This window comes from Berghia stephanieae, chromosome 3, assembly GCF_034508935.2.
Source record: "Berghia stephanieae isolate SIO BIC M18660-M18661 chromosome 3, UCSD_Bste_1.3, whole genome shotgun sequence".
NCBI classification, from domain to species: Eukaryota; Metazoa; Mollusca; class Gastropoda; order Nudibranchia; family Aeolidiidae; genus Berghia; species Berghia stephanieae.
In genome coordinates, this window is record NC_088362.1 from 313,860 (window position 1) to 338,683 (window position 24,824).

At 35.1% G+C, this 24,824-nt stretch overlaps 1 protein-coding gene across 1 annotated transcript in view; it reads right to left on the minus strand.

The window, feature by feature from the left end:
- LOC144966965 (1-acyl-sn-glycerol-3-phosphate acyltransferase delta-like) overlaps positions 1–24,570 on the minus strand; it is a 38,036-nt gene extending 13,466 nt beyond the window's left edge. The window contains exons 1-4 of the mRNA XM_078903658.1: positions 24,266–24,570; positions 16,415–16,615; positions 3,173–3,342; positions 416–583 (exon numbers count right to left, since the gene is read on the minus strand). Of these exons, the coding sequence (XP_078759784.1) occupies positions 416–583; positions 3,173–3,342; positions 16,415–16,592 (516 nt within the window). The 5' untranslated portion in view covers positions 16,593–16,615; positions 24,266–24,570. The remainder of the gene's footprint in view (positions 1–415; positions 584–3,172; positions 3,343–16,414; positions 16,616–24,265) is intronic.
- Positions 24,571–24,824: the final 254 nt, after the last annotated feature.

The window sequence follows — 24,824 nt, forward strand, 5'->3', positions numbered from 1 at the left end:
GGCGATAATAATATGCTTATTGATGACCCTTCATCCATCCAACATATGAAGAAGATCCAACTGTCTGTCATTCAAGTGATTCAAAGGCTATTCTTACACCCTAATTCAATGGTTTGAAAAACATACTGACATAAAATCTTAAAATAAAGAACAAATTACATAACAAAGAATGCGTTAAGTTCAAACTCATCATCAACTAACTCCTAAAAGTATTTTTGGGGGGTGGGGGGGGGGGTGTTCATGTGAGAAATAGTCAGAGACTGAAAAGCTCCATTTCTCTTTTTTTTTCTTTATCAAAGCTTTGTTCAAATATCCATTTCTGTACAGTCCACTTCTTCAAGAAACCCAGTGTTGAATCCATTCCCTGACCCTGACCTTGTGATGACATAAATGGAAAGTGCAATGTCATACTTACTGTGACATAATAGCCAGGAGGGTAGTCCGTTGCTTGCTTCAAGTCCCGACGAATCACCTCCTTGTCATGATCCCATTGACGCTTCAAGAAAATACTCTCCGTGAAGTACCAAGCCCATCCGATGAGTGGCACGAACCTGAGAATCTGTTTACCGTAGATCTTGGTATTCTGGAAAAGGACATCAGTTGTTTGAGAGTAACAGATAATAATAAAAAGTCCTTCAGGGTCATCAGGCCCATGGAGCCAGAGTTTATCCCGGTTTCTATATCGTGAAACGGACAATAGCAATTGCTTAGTATCGTTTGGATAGGATGCTAGTCTATCACAAAGTACTCTCCACCAAATCTGACAGACTCAACTACCCATTCACTGCTGGGTGGACACGACTGCACCTGGGATCGATCTTGGTCCCTTTGCTTGTGAAGTGAGTGCTCTACCAACTGAGCTATCAGGACCCCGATAGATAATAGTAATCATAAAACCCAAAAAATAGAGCAATTATTTTGTTATTGTTTTTTTAAACACCAAAACATGAACTCCCTCACATTGTTTATGACATATGGCGTGAGTAGCCCTCAATGGAAAGGTTCTCAACTTGTCACAAAGTGTGGTCAGTGGTCAGATTGGTGGTAGTATATTAGTAACCATAAACAGCTCTGGTCCTAGCATTGTGTCCTTGGCTAAGGCATTTCAAACACATTACTCCACCCAAATCAGATGTGAATATGAGAAACAAGCAATAAGCAATGGCAGAAGTTTTAGAACAAAAAGGGTGCCTGACAGGTGACTTTAACTGTACAATATGGAAATATGGTTCTACATGGCCTGCTGGGGGGAATAAATACATTGAGCATCATTAACCCCTACACAAATGTTCGTATTTATCTATTTAAATCTAAGACTTTAACATAGAATCAGGTAGCAGAAAAGCCTTACAATATTAGTTGAGCTTTTTTGTTAAATAGCGCAATATCCACTAAACGTGCTCAAAGCACTTTACAAGGGCTCCCTGGCTAAAGCAACACTTAACACTAAGGAAGAGACATGAAACCTGTAAGGTGGTATTACAATTTTTTCAGACAGAGACAATGCTGTTAACAGCCAGGTATTCATTTTACACCTGAGTACAGTGAGAGAATGTGAGTAAAGAGCTTTTTCCAAGGACTCAACCATGCACCGAGCGAGTCTGATTGAAAACACAAAATTCATCAATATCCTGTCTTGAGTTTAAATATAGATAGTATGCCAACATAAAAGTGGGAATTTCTACAGCATTGTTATTATCCTTTTCATTACATGCTCTACAGTGCTACACCTCATTTTAGAAGGAAAAAAAAATGGATGGAAGAATATGACATTCTTACATCTGTTTGATAGTAGTAGTAGCGTATGGCTACACCTCCAAATGTAATTCATCAACCCAGCTTCTAAAGTCTTCCTCCGCCCTAAGGATGGTTTCGTAGCCACCTTCAAGTTTAGTGACTGGACAGTGGAGGACGATGTGATCGCTGGTCTCTGGGCCTGCCTGACATTTCTGGCAGGTATCACTGTTTCCAAGTTTCCATCTGCACATATTTGATGCAGTTCTGCCATGTCCAGTTAAGAGGCGGTTTGAGGAAGTTCAGTATTTCCTGGCGTTATTGAATGCAGGCACTCTGTTTGATTAAGTTTAATCAAAGTGCATTCGTGCTGCTTAAAGCATTTGAAAAACGGTGGGTGAAACAGCAGATTTATATTTTATTTTCATCGGCCTTATTGGGGACTGTTTACTATTTTTAAAATTTTAGCTTCGACATCAAAGCCGACTCCCACTTTTCGACATCAAAGCCGACTCCCACTTTTCGACATCAAAGCCGACTCCCACTTTTCGACATCAAAGCCTACTCCCACTTTTCGACATCAAAGCCTACTCCCACTTTTCGACATCAAAGCCGACTCCCACTTTTCGACATCAAAGCCGACTCCCACTTTTCGACATCAAAGCCAACTCCCACTTTTCGACATCAAAGCCGACTCCCACTTTTCGACATCAAAGCCAACTCCCACTTTTCGACATCAAAGCCGACTCCCACTTTTCGACATCAAAGCCAACTCCCACTTTTCGACATCAAAGCAGACTCCCACTTTTCGACATCAAAGCCAACTCCCACTTTTCGACATCAAAGCCGACTCCCACTTTTCGACATCAAAGCCAACTCCCACTTTTCGACATCAAAGCCGACTCCCACTTTTCAACATCAAAGCCGACTCCCACTTTTTTTTTCACTTATAAACTTCTTAGAAGTAGAAATTCTGTGCCATCCATTTTTTACAGGTCGATCAAAGTGACTTTTTTTTAAAAACTTGTCAAAGCCAGAAAAACAATTTAAAAATAAATCTGTTAGAGATTTAGAGGGAGAGATAATTAGGTATCAGCTTATGTGACAGGTAAATTATAATCAGGTTAACATTCAGAAAAGTGAGTGGAGCAGGCACTTATGTTGATAATATCAAGAAATGAAGTGAGTAGGAAAGTGCCAGAAGACAACAGAGAATAAAAACTTTGCGGCAGCGATGAGGGCTCGAACCGGCAACCTTCCTGCTATGACAACTCCGCCTGGCCAGGGAGATCGTGGATAGCTCATATGGTAGAGTCACGATCTCCCCAGCTAGGCAGAGTTGTGATATCAGTAAGTTTACGGGACGTTTTTATTCTCTGTTGTCTTCTGGCACTTTCCTACTCACTTCATTTCTTGTTATAATCGGGTTAACACTCACCCCCAACATCTGGAAGCGTTCGGCCAAGATCCAAGCCATCAACCAATCAATGTCATATTTGTGGTTCATAATGGTCAAGACGTGCTCCTTCCCAATATATTTCAAATCGTCTGGATTTATGTGTAGAAGAACTTCTGTTCCCGACCACCATTGAGCTAAAAATGTGAATTCTGTTTAACAAACAGTAAAAGAAGACAATTTACATCAGAATTCGATTAACAATCCTATTTTCTGCTTTTTAAATTCAGTATTCCTTAAGCCCTCTATGAACATGGAATCAGCTTGGAATTATCAAGCTGCATTCAAGCATTTGTGATTAATACAACACTTGAAATACAAGAGGTAAATATGATGAAATAAATCACTGCATGGTCACTGGTCATTGGTGTTTGAGTGATAGAGAGACAGTGCTTTTAAAATTATGTTTCTTACTGATCTGTAATGTTGTACATCATTCTACAAAAGAATAAATAAATAAAAATTGAACTTTTATATAGTGCAATATCCACTAAAGTGCTCAAGCGACTTACAAGGGGACCCTGGCCAACAGCAACACTTAACAGGAGGATGGGACATGACACCTGTTAGGTGATATTACATTTTTTTTTCTGGACAGAGACAATGCTGTTAACAGTGAGACTCATTTCACACCCGAGTATGGTGAGAGAATGTGAGTAAAGAGCCTTTTCAAAGGACACAACTATGCGCAAGCGAGTCTCAAACCCAGGACCGTCCGATCTGAAAGCGTATGTCATACCAAAAGACCACAAAGTCGCATAGGTACCACATAAGATATTACAATGTCATGCATGGACGCGAACCAATCATATGTCTTAGACTTAGAGACAATTGGGAGTGATCGGTATTCAGATTTTCGTCCAACCGAGGGAATGGGAGCTGAGAGAGTAACAGATAAGGAATGGGAGCTGAGAGAGAAACAGATAAGGAATGGGAGCTGAGAGAGTAACAGATAAGGAATGGGAGCTGAGAGAGAAACAGATAAGGAATGTGACGCACATTCTAAAGATAATAATCATCTTTCTTAAAATGAAATATCAAAATGGATTATGTAAAAGTAAATGTATAAATTGCTTAAATACCCGAACTCCTCTCCTAATCTGATGTTTGATTTTACTTTTACCCAGCATGCTATATTCTGGTTTACAACATGAAAGCAGTAACGTTGATGCAATTCAGGCATAAATGAATCCAGAGTAAGGAAGAAAAGTTGTGACATCAAACCCTCTACTGTGCTGGTTCCTAAATCCTTGGAAGTGTGTATGTAACCAGTACTAATAGTGAACGGGTTACATAAAGGTGGCACAGCTATTTTAGTTTCAGGATGCATTTTAGACAGATTCCTGTGATTACGGGACGTAAAGAGCGAAGATGGATGATCTATATTGATGACTAGAAAACATTAAACTAGAAGAAGAATGACACAAGGTATGTGTCCAGTCCTCCAATAGTCTGGTTTTACACTTCTAATATAATAGGAACAAGGTAAGTGTCCAGTCCTCAAAAGTCTGGTTTTACACTTCTAATATAATAGGAACAAGGTATGTGTCCAGTCCTCCAAAAGTCTGGTTTTACACTTCTAATATAATAGGAACAAGGTATGTGTCCAGTCCTCAAAAGTCTGGTTTTACACTTCTAATATAATAGGAACAAGGTAAGTGTCCAGTCCTCCAAAAGTCTGGTTTTACACTTCTAATATAATAGGAACAAGGTATGTGTCCAGTCCTCAAAAGTCTGGTTTTACACTTCTAATATAATAGGAACAAGGTATGTGTCCAGTCCTCCAAAAGTATGGTTTTACACTTCTAATATAACAGGAACAAGGTATGTGTCCAGTCCTCCAAAAGTCTGGTTTTACACTTCTAATATAATAGGAACAAGGTAAGTGTCCAGTCCTCAAAAGTCTGGTTTTACACTTCTAATATAATAGGAACAAGGTATGTGTCCAGTCCTCCAAAAGTCTGGTTTTACACTTCTAATATAATAGGAACAAGGTGTCATGGTCTCAAGTGAGTAAAGAGCTACTCGACTATGCATAAAGATCTATGTAGAATGAGGCCCCAGAATTTACTAGTTACTATAAATGAAAAACAATTAACGATTTGTTTACAATGAAATAAAAATAATGATGAAATTTAATTAAAAGAGATAAACAGTGATCGTGGCAGTTACAAATAGAGGTATGAATATTTTACGTAACTTATGATAATATGTCAGGTTCGTAAGTTTACGTTTCCAGGCAGTTGATGGGCTTGGATGATCTATTCCTCCGATAACAGGATTGGACTCGTAAAATTCCACTTCCAGGCAATTGGTAAGAGGTTATAGTGTAGTACAGCGGGCTTGGGTTTGATCCTTGAAGATTATACAATCAAAGTTAAAAGCTCCGGCGTCTTAATGGTGTAGATATAATATCTACAAAGTCCCAAAAGATAAAAATCTTCCAGTATATATATATGAATAGAGCGACTGGCCGTCCGGCATAGATTGTGGAGAGAAAGTGAGTGTAGAGTGTTAGACCTATCAGCTTTTATAATAAGTGGCTACGTGACAGAATGTAGAACGAAAAGTATTCACTAATTAGAAATTAATTCGAGGGAAGGCTATAAAAGGAAAGACGATCTAATATTAGAAGGTAAAGTTTATCTAAGCCTACCGAAATATAACTGGAGTGAGATGAATTCAGTTCTTAATAAAATAAAATTTAATAAGATAATTGTGAACAATCTTTACTGTGACACCCCCCACCCACGTTTAAAATATACTCTTTAACCATTATGGGAAAGATAGATTTTACAAACGGAAGTAAATTTACTATCATGATACTCTAGCATTAATCCATTGTTATGATTTGTGCTACAATAAATTATTTATTAACTAGACATGGAAATGTTTATATTAACGTAGGTATATGAATGGGCGACAATAACAATGAAAGATTGTGATTACAAATCATTGTGATGAACGACATGATGGCAATGTGATTACAAATCATTGTGATAAACAATAGTGATGGTAATGTGATTACAAATCATTGTGATAAACAATATGATGGCAATGTGATTACAAATCATTGTGATAAACAATAGTGATGGTAATGAAGCATGATTTAAGTCGATGATATGAAGGTAATTTTCTGAATGAAATGAATGAAAATGTAAATGGAATATTGACATTTCAATTATTAATCATAAATGAGTGAAAATTCATAACAATAATAGTAAAGAGAAGATTTCCCAAATCATGAATGGGTATGGTATATATATCCAAACAATACTCAATGTTACATTAAGTTGGGTCATCATGTTTACAAATAAAATTATCGAATTTGTGTGTTCTGATTTGGCATAGTTTGCGAGGTAACTAACAGTATGCATGGGAGGTTAAGTTATACCCTTCTCATGTGTTTATACTAATCGAGAAAGTAGGTCGGCGTGAATATTTTCACAGCCTGGTATGTGAGAGATACTGAAAGTGTAATTTTGCAAAAATAGACTCCACCCTAGTACTCTACTATTATTCATTTTGTTATTTCTTATGTACGTGAGTGGTTTATGGTCCGTTTCGACCACAAACTCTTTTAGCAGTAGATATCTGCTGAATGTCTTTAAAGCAAAGACGATGGCTAGTCCTTCACGCTCTATTACAGAGTATCGTGATTCTCTGTCCAATAATTTTCTGCTTGCATATAAGCAAGGCATTAGAGTTCCCTCATGCTCCTGTAATAGTACACCTGCGATGCCCTTATCAGACGCGTCAGTTCTTACAACAAATTCTTTTGATATGTCGGGTAATTTAAGAATTGGTTCTGAACAGAGTAATGCCTTTAATTGGTTAAAGCTATTCTGACACACTTCTGTCCAAACAATTTTGTTCGGTGACCCATTCTTTGTCAGATTTGTTAGCGGTGTCGCGATGTGCGCGAAGTTGTAAATGTATTTCCTGTAAAAATTTAGGAGCCCAAGTACTTTGCGTACTTCTTTTTTTTGTCTTAGGTGGTTGCAATTGTGCGATTTTTGTTTGTTTTTCTGTCTCGGGTGTCTGTGTCCCATGACCAACGGTATGACCGAGAAAATCAATTTTGTAAAATGCAATGCTTGTTTTTGACGGTTTTGTTGTTAAAGAATTACGTTTTAATGCTTCAAGCACTAATTCTAAGGTTGTCATGTGATCAGTCCATGAGTTTGAGAAAATACATGCGTCGTCGAAGTATGAGAGTGTAGACGGGATGTCTTTTAATAACATACGCATCATTCTTTGGAATGTCGATGCGGCTGTCGATAATCCAAATGGCATATAGTTAAATTCTAACAATCCTAATGGTGATTGAAATGCTGTGTATTTCTTACATGATTCTTTCAGTGGAATCTGCCAGTAACCTCTAGAAAGATCACATTTTGTCATGTATTTTGCTTGAGATAAGGCAGCAAATAAATTCTCTTGATTTGGTATTGGTTCTGCATCAAACACTGTTGCTTCATTTAATTTGCGAAAGTCGATACATAGCCTTATCGATCCGTCTTTCTTTTTCACTACTACTATTGGTGATGAGTATGGGCTTGAAGAATATCTAACTATTCCTGTATCTAGCATATCCTTAACTTCCTTTTCAACTTGTTCTCGTGCGTGAAATGGAATAGGATAGTTTTTCACGTTGATAGGGGTAGATGTGGTTAACTTTATGTCGTGTTCCACTAATGTTGTATGTCCGTGTGCGTCTGTAAAGACTGACTGGTACTTTTCTAATAATGACCTGATTTCTCGTTTCTGACATTCGTTTAGTTGAGGATTGATTGTGACGTCATTAATTGTACTATTTTTAGGGTTACCGTGTTGTGGGGTGTGTTGTAGTTCGACATCATCGCTGTGAGTTTCGATGATTAATCCTACATTTGCAGCTTCAACATGGTTAAATATTGGTTGTGATAATCTGTCTCTATCGAAATATTTTTTTAGCATGTTTGCATGGAATGTCTTTGTTGTGTTGTTAATTTGAATCTCGTAATTAACATTAGATTTTACTGCTGTTATTTTGAATGGTCCTTTCCATGTAGCTAAAAGTTTACTCGAGTCATCGGGTAAGAGTATTAGTACTTTGTCACCAATCTCAAATTTTCTTGACTTGCTTTTTCTATCGGAGTATTCCTTGTATTTCTCTGCTTTTTTAGTGACGGATTCCTGTGCTAGCTTACATGTGTCCTCTATTCTGTCTTTCAGGTTTCTTACATATTCGTAAGCAAACATAATTTCGTTATTGTCCTCCTCATTCCCTTTACAAATGTCGGCTACTATATTGATCGGGCCGCGAGGTGATCGTCCATACATCAACTCAAATGGGGAGTAGCCTGTAGATTCTTGGGGTATTTCTCTATATGCAAATAGGATTGCTGGTAAGTATCTGTCCCAATCATCTGGTTTTTCTGCTGACACTTTTCTTAACATATTCTTTAGAGTGCCATTAAATCTTTCACAAAGACCATTTGCTTGGGGGTGGTAGGGAGTTGTGAATGAGTGTTGGATTCCCATGAGTTTCATGGTTTCATGCATCATATGTGATGTAAATTGGGGTCCATTGTCCGACAGTATCTCATTTGGTATGCCTATTCTGGTAAAAATTGTCATCAATGCTTCAGCTATGTGATCCGATGTAGTTGATTTCAATGCTATCGCTTCTGGCCACCTGGTTGCGTAATCGACTAGTGTTAGTATGTGTGTATGGTTTATATCTGATTTTGTTAAAGGGCCTATAATGTCAATTGCAACTTTTTGAAAAACTTTTTCAATAACTGGGGTTGTCTCTAATGGCAATCTCGGTATTCTGCCTTTTGCGACTCTTCTTTGGCATGTGTCACACGATTTCACATATTCTCGGACGTCTTTAGTAATTCCAGGCCATGTGAAATTCTCGGATATTCTCTTCAATGTGGAAGAGCTCCCAAGATGTCCAGAAGTTATTGAATCGTGCGCTATTCCAAGGATTTTGTTTCTGTAAATACTGGGCGTGACCAGTTGTTTAGCTATTTTGTTTCTTTTCCTATGTAACCTGAACAGAATATCTTTTTCAATGATGTATTCAACTTTTGATTTCGTCCCTTTGTTTGCGATATTGAAATATGATGTTAAAGTCGGGTCCTTTTTCTGTTCTTCAATGAACGTGTTCCTGTCAAATTGTTGTGGTTCTAGAGAAATAGTCATTGGCTTCTCTGTTGTCTTAGTCATCTTTCTTGTTTCTGCTAGACAAGCTGTTTCTTGGGTTAATGACCATTCTTTTACATCTGTTGGGTTGTCTTTAAGACCTTTTATATTGCCAACAATAACATCAGCGACGGGGTTGGGAAGTATACAGCATTCCACTATTCCTGTATAGTATGGGGTTTCTATGTACACGTTAGCTGTTTCAAAGGTTTCGACTGTGCCACTGAATGTGATGCATTGTACCGTTTTTCCAGTTTTGTCTTCGTCATTGATCAAAGATGCTTTTATTCCTACTGTACTGCATCCTGTGTCTCTCAATATTTTGCAATCAGTTCCATTAGCTTTGCCTTCACAAAAAAATAGCGATCCTGATTTGTGAGTTTGTGTTAAAAGTGACATACCTTTCACGCAATACACATTTATATTTTCTCCTGACATTATTCGTGTCTGATTATTTACACTGGTTTGGAGTGATGCATTTGCAGTTTCTTTCGGATATCCCACGATTTTGTAACATTTGTCTGCTGTGTGGCCTTTCATTCCACAATATTGACATTTAATTATAGGTTTGTTGGTTTTCTTATACTCAGTATTATTGTCAGTGCTATTTCTTGTTTTGTTTTGATAGGGTCGGCTATGGTCTCTATTGAACTGTTTGTTCCATGGTTTGTTACTATGATCATCTTGTTTCACTTGCGTGTTCCGAGTGATTGATCGGCTCGTTCTATTTGAGTACTGAACTTTAGGTGTACCTGGACTCTGAGCAGCGGCAGCGTAGTATGGTTCCTTCAATGTTCTGCTAAGGGGTGTCAATGGATGTGCGCTGTTAAAGTTTTCTGCGTAGATTTTTAATTTGTCCAAGTTTTCTGGCTTTCTCTCTTTAAAGAATGCGACTAAATCTGGGTTGCAAGCTTGATAGATTCGATTCTTCAGCGTGAGATAGTAAAGGCCTGCAAAGTCGTCTTGTTTTACGTTTGCCAACTCAAGCCACCGATTTAGAAATTGAGTAATTCGGTTCACGAATGTATTAAAGTCTTCTCCACTTTCCGGTTTTGCAGTGTGAAACCTTTCCTGGTAACCATCTTCCGTTAATCTAAATCTTTTTAGTAGAGCGTCTTTAATTTTTCCATAGTCATCTGCATCTTCAGTTGTTAAGGTATAGAAAACTTTTAGCGGTTCTCCAGATAAGCAGTTAATCAAGGCTGTGGCCCATTTGCTTTCTGGCCAACGATAACCTTTAGCCTGAACTTCGAATCGGTGTAAGAAGGATTCTAGACAGTCTGAGCGTTCATCGTATGTTGGCATGCGTGGAAGTTTCACGAAAAATTCATCACTATTATTATGTTTTCTTTCATGACCGGTTTTTGTTTTTTCAATTTCCAGCATCATTTGGGTCCTTTTGGTTTCTTCTTCTGCTAAAGCTATTTGTCTTTTTAGTTCCCTTTCTTGGACTCTTTCTTCTCGTTCTTCTCTACGTATTCTTTCTTCGTGTTCTTTTTCTTCTCTACGAATTTCTTTCTTCGTGTTCTTCTTTTCTTCTCTACGAATTCTTTCTTCTTTCTTTTTCTTCTCTACGAATTCTTTCTTCGTGTTCTTTTTCTTCTTTACGAATTCTTTCTTCATTTTCTTCTCTACGAATTCTTTCTTCATGTTCTTTTTCTTCTTTTACTTTCTCTTCGCACCATGAAAATATTCTTTCCTGGGGTATTTCTAAGTCCTTTGCGAGACTTAAGTATCTTTTATATGCTTCCATGTTGCAATAAATTAGTTACGATGTTTTATATATATTATATTGACAGGATACTGTTACTGACTGTTTTATTTATTTACACTTACTGGAATGAACTGTTCTATTTTTAGAAATCTCTCTCTCTTATTTCAACTTATTATGTATGTTGAATTTGATGCCTTTTATCGTTATATCTTATAAAGCAATGTGTCAATACAATGCGGAGTTATTATGACTTGTGTCAATAACAATGTGTCAATCGCGTGTACTCTAAACTATGTTACTACGAAAAATGTATCACCAATGTGTGTGACTCGTCGTTAGTTTGTGTACAATTATTCGCAATGACGCTAATATACTAGAGTGTGATAACAATAATAGGATGCCAAAATAATCCCAAGTATCTATCACTAAATATAACACGACGGCTAGTAGACTCCTTTTATTATTATTTAGTTTTTAAAGACTCACTTTTCAGAACATAATATATAAGTGGTTTTCGGTAACAGTAATATGCCAAAAATGCATTTAAAACAAATCACTATGCAAAACAAATCACGATGTCTATAGTTACTATGTGATGCCCAACTCATGTAAAAGAGAATAATGAAGGATATATTTACCAACTCAGTTCGTGGCTGGGACCTCTCTCTTGTTCAATGGTTGTTCAACAATTGTAATTAGGCATTGAAGAGTGTTTAGCAGTGATGTCTGAAATACAAAACAATAAAATATCGTAAGATTTACAATAGTTCCAAAATGTGTTCACAACACTGAGTGATTGGATGATAGGTGAATGAATCGTTATGGAATGTAAACATATTGAAAACAATTCATGAATGAGGCAAACAACAAAATGAAATGAGTGATATAATAACAAAGTGGACAAGGAATGAATGAATGAATGAAAAACTGAGTGAATAGATGAATGAATGAATGGATAATGTATGAATGAAAGAATGAAGGGAGGAATTAATGTATGAATGCTTGGATAAATGAGTGAATAAACGAATGAATGGATGAATGAATGAATGAATGAATAAATGAATGAACAATGAATGAATGAATAATTTATAAATGAATAAATGAATGAAGGAATGAATCAATAAAATGCTATTCAATTTGAATGAAAGAATGAATGGATAAATTGCTATTCCGTTTAAATGAAGAAATGAAAAAGAAAAAAAAATTAATCCTGTAAATAGGGAGTTCAATTAAAATATGATCAAGTGGGGCAATTAAGAGTTTTACAATTTAAACTTTAAGGTTAGATGAAATAGATATAAGTAACTAAATAAATTCAATTCTTTATATGTGTCCCCTCCAAAATGTCATGGTCTCAAGTGAGTAAAGAGCTACTCGACTATGCATAAAGATCTATGTAGAATGAGGCCCCAGAATTTACTAGTTACTATAAATGAAAAACAATTAACGATTTGTTTACAATGAAATAAAAATAATGATGAAATTTAATTAAAAGAGATAAACAGTGATCGTGGCAGTTACAAATAGAGGTATGAATATTTTACGTAACTTATGATAATATGTCAGGTTCGTAAGTTTACGTTTCCAGGCAGTTGATGGGCTTGGATGATCTATTCCTCTGATAACAGGATTGGACTCGTAAAATTCCACTTCCAGGCAATTGGTAAGAGGTTATAGTGTAGTACAGCGGGCTTGGGTTTGATCCTTGAAGATTATACAATCAAAGTTAAAAGCTCCGGCGTCTTAATGGTGTAGATATAATATCTACAAAGTCCCAAAAGATAAAAATCTTCCAGTATATATATATGAATAGAGCGACTGGCCGTCCGGCATAGATTGTGGAGAGAAAGTGAGTGTAGAGTGTTAGACCTATCAGCTTTTATAATAAGTGCTACGTGACAGAATGTAGAACGAAAAGTATTCACTAATTAGAAATTAATTCGAGGGAAGGCTATAAAAGGAAAGACGATCTAATATTAGAAGGTAAAGTTTATCTAAGCCTACCGAAATATAACTGGAGTGAGATGAATTCAGTTCTTAATAAAATAAAATTTAATAAGATAATTGTGAACAATCTTTACTGTGACACAAGGTATGTGTCCAGTCCTCCAATAGTCTGGTTTTACACTTCTAATATAATAGGAACAAGGTATGTGTCCAGTCCTCCAATAGTCTGGTTTTACACTTCTAATATAATAGGAACAAGGTATGTGTCCAGTCCTCCAAAGTCTGGTTTTACACTTCTAATATAACAGGAACAAGGTATGTGTCCAGTCCTCCAATAGTCTGGTTTTACACTTCTAATATAATAGGAACAAGGTATGTGTCCAGTCCTCCAATAGTCTGGTTTTACACTTCTAATATAATAGGAACAAGGTATTTGTCCAGTCCTCCAAAAGTCTGGTTTTACACTTCTAATATAATAGGAACAAGGTATTTGTCCAGTCCTCCAAAAGTCTGGTTTTACACTTCTAATATAATAGGAACAAGGTATGTGTCCAGTCCTCCAAAAGTCTGGTTTTACACTTCTAATATAATAGGAACAAGGTATTTGTCCAGTCCTCCAAAAGTCTGGTTTTACACTTCTAATATAATAGGAACAAGGTATGTGTCCAGTCCTCCAATAGTCTGGTTTTACACTTCTAATATATAGGAACAAGGTATGTGTCCAGTCCTCCAATAGTCTGGTTTTACACTTCTAATATAATAGGAACAAGGTATGTGTCCAGTCCTCCAATAGTCTGGTTTTACACTTCTAATATAATAGGAACAAGGTATGTGTCCAGTCCTCCAAAAGTCTGGTTTTACACTTCTAATATAATAGGAACAAGGTATGTGTCCAGTCCTCCAAAAGTCTGGTTTTACACTTCTAATATAATAGGAACAAGGTATGTGTCCAGTCCTCCAAAAGTCTGGTTTTACACTTCTAATATAATAGGAACAAGGTATGTGTCCAGTCCTCCAATAGTCTGGTTTTACACTTCTAATATAATAGGAACAAGGTAAGTGTCCAGTCCTCCAATAGTCTGGTTTTACACTTCTAATATAATAGGAACAAGGTATGTGTCCAGTCCTCCAAAAGTCTGGTTTTACACTTCTAATATAATAGGAACAAGGTATGTGTCCAGTCCTCCAAAAGTCTGGTTTTACACTTCTAATATAATAGGAACAAGGTATGTGTCCAGTCCTCCAATAGTCTGGTTTTACACTTCTAATATAATAGGAACAAGGTATGTGTCCAGTCCTCCAATAGTCTGGTTTTACACTTCTAATATAATAGGAACAAGGTATGTGTCCAGTCCTCCAATAGTCTGGTTTTACACTTCTAATATAATAGGAACAAGGTATGTGTCCAGTCCTCCAAAAGTCTGGTTTTACACTTCTTATATAATAGGAACAAGGTATGTGTCCAGTCCTCCAATAGTCTGGTTTTACACTTCTAATATAATAGGAACAAGGTATGTGTCCAGTCCTCCAATAGTCTGGTTTTACACTTCTAATATAATAGGAACAAGGTATGTGTCCAGTCCTCCAATAGTCTGGTTTTACACTTCTAATATAATAGGAACAAGGTATGTGTCCAGTCCTCCAAAAGTCTGGTTTTACACTTCTAATATAATAGGAACAAGGTATGTGTCCAGTCCTCCAAAAGTCTGGTTTTACACTTCTAATATAATAGGAACAAGGTATGTGTCCAGTCCTCCAAAAGTCTGGTTTTACACTTCTAATATAATAGGAACAAGGTATGTGTCCAGTCCTCCAAAAGTCTGGTTTTACACTTCTAATATAATAGGAACAAGGTATGTGTCCAGTCCTCCAATAGTCTGGTTTTACACTTCTAATATAATAGGAACAAGGTATGTGTCCAGTCCTCCAATAGTCTGGTTTTACACTTCTAATATAATAGGAACAAGGTATGTGTCCAGTCCTCCAAAAGTCTGGTTTTACACTTCTAATATAATAGGAACAAGGTATGTGTCCAGTCCTCCAAAAGTCTGGTTTTACACTTCTAATATAATAGGAACTAAGGTATTTGATCCTCATCGTTCCAAAAGTCTGGTTTTACACTTCTAATATAATAGGAACAAGGTATGTGTCCAGTCCTCCAAAAGTCTGGTTTTTACACTTCTAATATAATAGGAACAAGGTATGTGTCCAGTCCTCCAATAGTCTGGTTTTACACTTCTAATATAATAGGAACAAGGTATGTGTCCAGTCCTCCAATAGTCTGGTTTTACACTTCTAATATAATAGGAACAAGGTATGTGTCCAGTCCTCCAAAAGTCTGGTTTTACACTTCTAATATAATAGGAACAAGGTATGTGTCCAGTCCTCCAAAAGTCTGGTTTTACACTTCTAATATAATAGGAACAAGGTATGTGTCCAGTCCTCCAAAAGTCTGGTTTTACACTTCTAATATAATAGGAACAAGGTATGTGTCCAGTCCTCCAAAAGTCTGGTTTTACACTTCTAATATAATAGGAACAAGGTATGTGTCCAGTCCTCCAAAAGTCTGGTTTATATATATACAATTCATCTAATCTAATTCAATATAATAGGAACAAGGTATGTGTCCAGTCCTCCAAAAGTCTGGTTTTACACTTCTAATATAATAGGAACAAGGTATGTGTCCAGTCCTCCAAAGTCTGTTTACACTTATTAAAGACATATTCATAAAATCATATTACACTTCTATAGAAGAACAGGTATGTGTCCAGTCCTCCAAAATCTGGTTTTACACTTCTATAATATAATAGGAACAAGGTATGTGTCCAGTCCTCCAAAAGTCTGGTTTTTACACTTCTAATATTACACTTCCATAATAAGGAACAAGGTATGTGTCCAGTCCTCCAATAGTCTGGTTTTACACTTCTAATATAATAGGAACAAGGTATGTGTCCAGTCCTCCAATAGTCTGGTTTTACACTTCTAATATAATAGGAACAAGGTATGTGTCCAGTCCTCCAAAAGTCTGGTTTTACACTTCTAATATAATAGGAAAAAGGTATGTGTCCAGTCCTCCAAAAGTCTGGTTTTACACTTCTAATATAATAGGAACAAGGTATGTGTCCAGTCCTCCAAAAGTCTGGTTTTACACTTCTAATATAATAGGAACAAGGTAAGTGTCCAGTCCTCCAATAGTCTGGTTTTACACTTCTAATATAATAGGAACAAGAACAACTTTGACATCAAACTTTTCTTCCCCGCTGTTGAAGCAAGAGTGACATAACTGTTATTATTTTCTTTGTGATAAAATCAAAATCAAACCCAAGAAAGGAATAAAATTCAACCAATAAAATCAAGGAGATACTCACGCGACCAATGAGCATATGCTAAATGTACTGTAACTTTTCGATACAAATGGCGATTGAACGGCCAGATAACACATGAACACAGCATGAGAAAAGTCACTATGAGTCCAGACGTGATGAAGATGTAGCCCATGACCAGTTGAACAAGCAACTGGGACTTTAGAAACTGGCCCAACCCCATTGCAACCTCAGGTGGTCAGACCACTGAAACAGAAATACAGAAAGTGTATGAAAGGACAGGAAGGGGGGTGGGGGGTGGTGGGAAGGTGGGAGAGTAACAGATAAGGAAATGAACACACAGGGCAGGCATTGTATCCCTGGTACAGATTTGGAGCAGTGGAAAAACGAATAAATATATCGTTCCATTCTTTTTTTTTGCTTCTCATATTATAGCAATATGTATAAAGACTGTACCAATGTCACCTCGAATAAGTGTTATGATTGGATTATAGCAATATGTATAAAGACTGTACCAATGTCACCTCGAATAAGTGTTATGATTGGATTATAGCAATATGTATAAAGACTGTACCAATGTCACCTCATAATTAAGTGTTATGATGTGAGTTTAGTAAGCAATATGTATAAAGACTGTACCAATGTCACCTCGAATAAGTGTTATGATTGGATTATAGCAATATGTATAAAGACTGTACCAATGTCACCTCGAATAAGTGTTATGATTGGATTATAGCAATATGTATAAAGACTGTACCAATGTCACCTCGAATAAGTGTTATGATTGGATTATAGCAATATGTATAAAGACTGTACCAATGTCACCTCGAATAAGTGTTATGATTGGATTATAGCAATATGTATAAAATGACTAGGTACCAATGTACACCTCAATAAGTGTTATGATTGGATTATAGCAATATGTATAAAGACTGTACCAATGTCACCTCGAATACGTGTTATGATTGGATTATAGCAATATGTATAAAGACTGTACCAATGTCACCTCGAATAAGTGTTATGATTGGATTATAGCAATATGTATAAAGACTGTACCAATGTCACCTCGAATAGTGTTATGATTGGATTATAGCAATATGTATAAAGACTGTACCAATGTCACCTCGAATAAGTGTTATGATTGGATTATAGCAATATGTATAAAGACTGTACCAATGTCACCTCAAATAAGTGTTATGATTGGATTATAGCAATATGTATAAAGACTGTACCAATGTCACCTCAAATACGTGTTATGATTGGATTATAGCAATATGTATAAAGACTGTACCAATGTCACCTCGAATAAGTGTTATGATTGGATTATAGCAATATGTATAAAGACTGTACCAATGTCACCTCAAATACGTGTTATGATTGGATTATAGCAATATGTATAAAGACTGTACCAATGTCACCTCGAATAACGTGTTATGATTGGATTATAGCAATATGTATAAAGACTGTACCAATGTCACCTCGAAAAGTTAAGATGGATTATAGCAATAGTATAAAGACTGTACCAATGTCACCATATTATGATTGATAAGCAATATTAAAGACTGTACCAATGTCACCTCGAATAAGTGTTATGATTGGATTATAGCAATATGTATAAAGACTGTACCAATGTCACCTCGAATAAGTGTTATGATGATTGGATTATAAGCAATATGTATAAAGACTGTACCAATGTCACCTCGAATAAGTGTTATGATTGGATTATAGCAATATGTATAAAGACTGTACCAATGTCACCTCGAAATAAGTGTTATGATTGGATTATAGCAATATGTATAAAGACTGTACCAATGTCACCTCAAATAAGTGTTATGATTGGATATAGCAATATATAAAGACTGTACCAATGTCACCTCGAATAAGTGTTATGATTGGATTATAGCATATTATAAAGACTGTACCAATGTCACCTCGAATAAGTGTTATGATTGGATTATAGCAATATGTATAAAGACTGTACCAATGTCACCTCGAATAAGTGTTATGATTGGATTATAGCAATATGTATAAAGACTGTACCAATGTCACCTCAAAAAGTTTATGATTGGATTTAGCAATATGTATAAAGACCGTACCAATCATAATAATGTTATGAAATTATAAATGTACAATACTGTACAATGTAATCAATAATGTTAGATGATTCATATATAAGATGTACAATGTCATGAATATGTAGATGATATGCAATATAAAGATGTAATTACCATATGTTATAAGATATGCAATTATAAGATGTATGTACCAATAAGTTGTAATTACAATATTATAATACAATATAAAGTATGTGATATAGCAATATGTAAACATGACATGTCACTCGAAAAGTGTTATGAGGATAAGCAATGTATAAAGATGTCAATGTCCTGAATAATGTTATGATGATTAAGCAATATGTATAAGAGTACAAGTACCTCAAAGTTTATGATGGATTTGAAAAGACTGTACCAATGTCACCTCAATAATTATGATGGATTTAGCATAGTTAAGACTGTACCAATGTCACCATAAGTTTATGATTGGATATAGAAAGTATAACTTACCAATGTCCCTCAAATTTTATGATTTGATAGATAAATGTACACTACTTAAAATTTAAGATGAACCCATATTTAGATGTACAATGTCACCCAAAAGTTAGATATGCAAGTATAAGTGTACCATGTCACCTCAAGTTATATTGGTTGCAAATATAGACGACCAAGCCCCGAAATATAGATAATTGATAAACTGTACCATGTCCCAATAAGTTTTGATTGGATTATAGAAATGTTAAAGACGTACAATGTATAATAATGTATGATGTATACATGTTAATATGTATGATTAAGATTGATTAAATGATAAAGTTACATGTATCAAATGATTGATTACCAATTATAAAATGTATAGACTAATAGTTATATATGTATCATATAAGATGTTGATGTCAAATTATATGATTACAATTAAAAATGTATTATATAAATGTATAAGTACATACTAAAAGTTATGATAATAAGTTTAATGTAACAATTTATAATAGTTCATTCACCAATAAGTATATGATTACAATGTATAAAATGTTCATTATGAATATAATGTATGATATACAATGTAACGATGTACAATTCTAATAGTTTATATGATTAACAATGTATAAAGAGTAATGTAAAATAGTTAAGATGGATAGCCAATAAAGTGTCATTACAATAGTGTAAGTGATACAATATGAATAAGTTCATGTACTAATAAGTTGTTACAATATATAAGATTTATGATCAAAGTGTTATAAGATTACCAATGTAAACGATAATGTCTGATTGATTATATAGTATAAAGACTGTACCAATGTCACCCGAAAATGTATGATTGGATTATAGCAATATGATAAAGCTACCAATGTCCCTCGAATAAGTGTTATGATTGGATTATAGCAATATGTATAAAGACTGTACAAGTCACTCGAATGTTTATGATTGGATTATAGCAATATGTATAAAGACTGTACCAATTCACCAATAAGTGTTATATGGATTAGAATATTATAAAGAAGTACCAATGTCACCTCGAAATTTAATGATTATGAATTTAAAAGATGAACCAATGTCACCTCAATAAGTGTTTATTGGATTATAGCAATATGTATAAAGACTGTACCAATTCACCTCGAATAATGTTATGATTGGATTATAGCAAATGTATAAAGACTGTACCATTCACCTCGAATAAGTGTTATGATTGGATTATAGCAATATGTATAAAGACTGTACCAATGTCACCTCGAATAAGTGTTATGATTGGATTATAGCAATATGTATAAAGACTGTACCAATGTCACCTCGAATAAGTGTTATGATTGGATTATACAATGTATAAAGACTGACCAATGTACACCTCGAATAATGTTATATTGGATTATACAATGTATAATAGATGTACAATGTCACCTAAAACGATGTATGATTGGTTATAGCATATGTATAAAGACTGTACAATACCATAAGTATGATTATGTAAATACACACCTCAAAGTTTATGTACATATAAACGACCATCACCATATTGAGTAGCATAAGCGACCAATTCACCATATGTATGATGATTAGCATTAGAGTACATCACAAAGTATTGATTATACATATAAAACACAATACTCAATTTATGTTGCAATAAGACGACACCCAAAGTGTATGGATTAATAGAACGACAGCACTAATATTATAAATGTACCAGTCACTCAATAGTGTATGATTGATCAATAGAAACTAATATTTTTGATTGAAAGAATATAAAACGTCCAATCACAAAGTTTATGATGGATGATAAATGCATTATAAAGATTGTTTACTAGTCCACCCTCAAAGTTGTTTAATTAAAGACTGTACACCCATGTTATAAACATATAAACTGTCCAAGTCCCAAAGAAAAATTATAAACTGAATATAAAAATTATATGTATAACAATCCTAAGTGTTGATGGTTACATTTAATAAACCTAAGGAAATAGCATTAGTACTCCCTGTAGGTTATTGTATAATGTATAGGTAGTCTGGTATGGGTGCAATGTCTCAGTATTTTAAGTTTAGCATATAAAGACTGTCCAATTCACCTAAGGTTTTGTAGCAATGTTAAAGCTATGTAAATATTTTAAGTTTGTATTCTGGTTATGATAAGTATGATAAGACTGTCCATGTCCTATATGTTGTGGATTATAATGTAGAGACAGCACATTGTGTGATTAAGCATTGTTAAAGACTGACAGTACTCATAGTTATGATATAATTAAGATACATCACCATAAGTTATGATTGATATGCAATATGTATAAAGACTGTACCAATGTCACCTCGAATAAGTGTTATGATTGGATTATAGCAATATGTATAAAGACTGTACCAATGTCACCTCGAATAAGTGTTATGATTGGATTATAGCAATATGTATAAAGACTGTACCAATGTCACCTCGAATAAGTGTTATGATTGGATTATAGCAATATGTATAAAGACTGTACCAATGTCACCTCGAATAAGTGTTATGATTGGATTATAGCAATATGTATAAAGACTGTACCAATGTCACCTCGAATAAGTGTTATGATTGGATTATAGCAATATGTATAAAGACTGTACCAATGTCACCTCGAATAAGTGTTATGATTGGATTATAGCAATATGTATAAAGACTGTACCAATGTCACCTCGAATAAGTGTTATGATTGGATTATAGCAATATGTATAAAGACTGTACCAATGTCACCTCGAATAAGTGTTATGATTGGATTATAGCAATATGTATAAAGACTGTACCAATGTCACCTCGAATAAGTGTTATGATTGGATTATAGCAATATGTATAAAGACTGTACCAATGTCACCTCGAATAAGTGTTATGATTGGATTATAGCAATATGTATAAAGACTGTACCAATGTCACCTCGAATAAGTGTTATGATTGGATTATAGCAATATGTATAAAGACTGTACCAATGTCACCTCGAATAAGTGTTATGATTGGATTATAGCAATATAAAGACTGTACCAATGTCACCTCGAATAAGTGTTATGATTGGATTATAGCAATATGTATAAAGACTGTACCAATGTCACCTCAAATAAGTGTTATGATTGGATTATAGCAATATGTATAAAGACTGTACCAATGTCACCTCAAATAAGTGTTATGATTGGATTATAGCAATATGTATAAAGACTGTACCAATATCACCTCAAATAAGTGTTATGATTGGATTATAGCAATATGTATAAAGACTGTACCAATGTCACCTCAAATACGTGTTATGATTGGATTATAGCAATATGTATAAAGACTGTACCAATGTCACCTCAAATACGTGTTATGATTGGATTATAGCAATATGTATAAAGACTGTACCAATGTCACCTCAAATACGTGTTATGATTGGATTATAGCAATATGTATAAAGACTGTACCAATGTCACCTCAAATACGTGTTATGATTGGATTATAGCAATATGTATAAAGACTGTACCAATGACAACCTCAAATGCGTGTTATGATTGGATTATAGCAATATGTATAAAGACTGTACCAATGTCACCTCAAATAATTGTTATGATTGGATTATAGCAATATGTATAAAGACTGTACCAATGTCACCCCAAATACGTGTTATGATTGGATTATAGCAATATGTATAAAGACTGTACCAATGTCACCTCAAATATGTGTTATGATTTGGTAAACAAGATGTCAAAAATGCATTTTAAAGTTAAAATATAAATATTAAAGTTAATTATTTTCAAGATCAATTAACCTTATTCTCACATTTTAAATTATTAATTCAATTTTTCGCATCTACTAAACCACTCCAACCGACGTGTACTTATTCGCAGGTCTGATAACTCAAAATGTAGTGGGCCCATTGTTGTAATCGAAATACTCTCAACAAACCAATGCAATGTTAAATCTCGCCGATTATTGTGTTCAAATATGAGATCTGCTTACTAATAATATGTGCCTGTTGACTCCAAGGTCATACCGTTTTGAGGCAAATTGAAATTTACTCTTCAGCCATTGTACACAACTAGTCGGTTGCAAATAAAGACCACAAAATTTATTCTGTTCAAATTATTCCTGCCCTAAAATTACAAAATTATCCATGAGCAGATATAATACACATACAGTCATATCTCCATAATCCGAACACCTCGTCCCCAACATTTTGTCCGGATTACAGAGATATCCGGATAGTGGAATCATTATTCAAGTGGCATATGTAGTAAGTTTTGACCTATGACACTTAGTAATCTACGCCTATCACTGTAGCAAACAACAATAGGACTAATGATTTCATCACTTGTCACATTCACCAGTGACGAAAATGGAATATTATTAGTTGCTTTGTTGTTTTTTTACTATGTATTTTTTTTAATTTCTCTTTCACAAACTCTTGAAATTTTGGATTGTCATTTTAATAACGACGATTTCTCTTCTTTTTACTGGGTGGTATCTCGACTCTCATTCTCTTAGTCTTAGCTGAAGATACTTCATGTTGAAGTTGTAGAGAAATTATATTATTTAACTTGAGTAGGGTAGTTGTTTGTTTGTGTGTTTGTTTTTTAAGGATTTTACGGCGCTTGCAACACATTAAGGTCATATCAGTGCCAGTAAAAAGGAAGAAAATGGGATAGTAAAAAGTTCTAGAATTACAATTAAAGCAGCCAAGAGAAAGTAAGACAAAGGGGAACTGGGAACAAATAGGGATCAGATGTAGAATCCAAGAGCATACCACCAATGTACTTAGTTTGAGATCACCTATAAGTCTCATCCGGACACATGCACAAAATCCAACAAAGAGGAATACACTCAAATGCTTACATTATTCATTAAAAATAACAAATATAATAATGCATAACAGAGAGATGATTTACAAGGAAAAAAATATCATCTCCCAAAACAATAACTATGCATTTGACTGTTTCCCTCCCAGCCAGGACTCCGACCAGGGCCAGGAAAAAAACAAGTAATCTCATTCCAAGACAAAGACAGAAAGCATGTTCGAAAACAGATATAAGGGGATAAAAGACACAGTATGTACCTCCCTGCCCGCTATGGGAGGTCAGGATCCCCACCCAGTTGAGTAGGGTAGTGAATATTTTTGATGAGCAACTGAAGCAAGTGAAAAAGTGAGATCAGATTCATAATTTAATGATTTAAATGTGTCATTGTGGCGTGGTGTGGTGGCGGGTGGTGATGTGGCGGTGGTCTCTGTGTCAGTACTGCAATGGTAAAAAAAAATCTAATACTGTACGGTAACGGTATGTTAAAGAATTAAACAATTACAAATACTAGCTAATACATCTTTATATTCACACATAGAGTATACAATCCACTTTCACTTTCACTCACCACAAATCACCGCGGTGTGTACGGCAGTGACGATGCACTGCACTGGTCGAGGTCGAGGAACAAGCAGGTCCAACTTGGAGTCCAAGTTTGGCGTAAGAAAGGTGAAAATTGTTCTATATCTCTTGTATATAAAATCTGAAATAGTAAGTGACCCTTATCTGTTTCTTTCAGATGTTTCAAATTGACCTTTGACCTAGTCCGGTCTTAATATCTTTATATTTCTTACACGTTAAAAAAGGCCTTCTTTCTTTTACTGGCGGTGGGTTGATAGTTGATAACAACAAAAAGTAGGAAGAGAGAACTCCTAATGGAAAAAGTCACAGCAACCGGAAAAGCTTATTGACGCGATAACCGCATCTTTCGTTAAAAATACATTAAAAACCCGTTCCATTCACGCGATGATTACAACACCACCGTCACCATCAAACACCCCCGCCTCTCTCTCTCTCTCTCTCTCTCTCTCTCTCTCTCTCTCTCTCTCTCTCTCTCTCTCTCTCTCTCTCTCTCTCTCTCTCTCTCTCTCTCTCTCTCTAAAATGAATCAAAATCTTAACAATCCT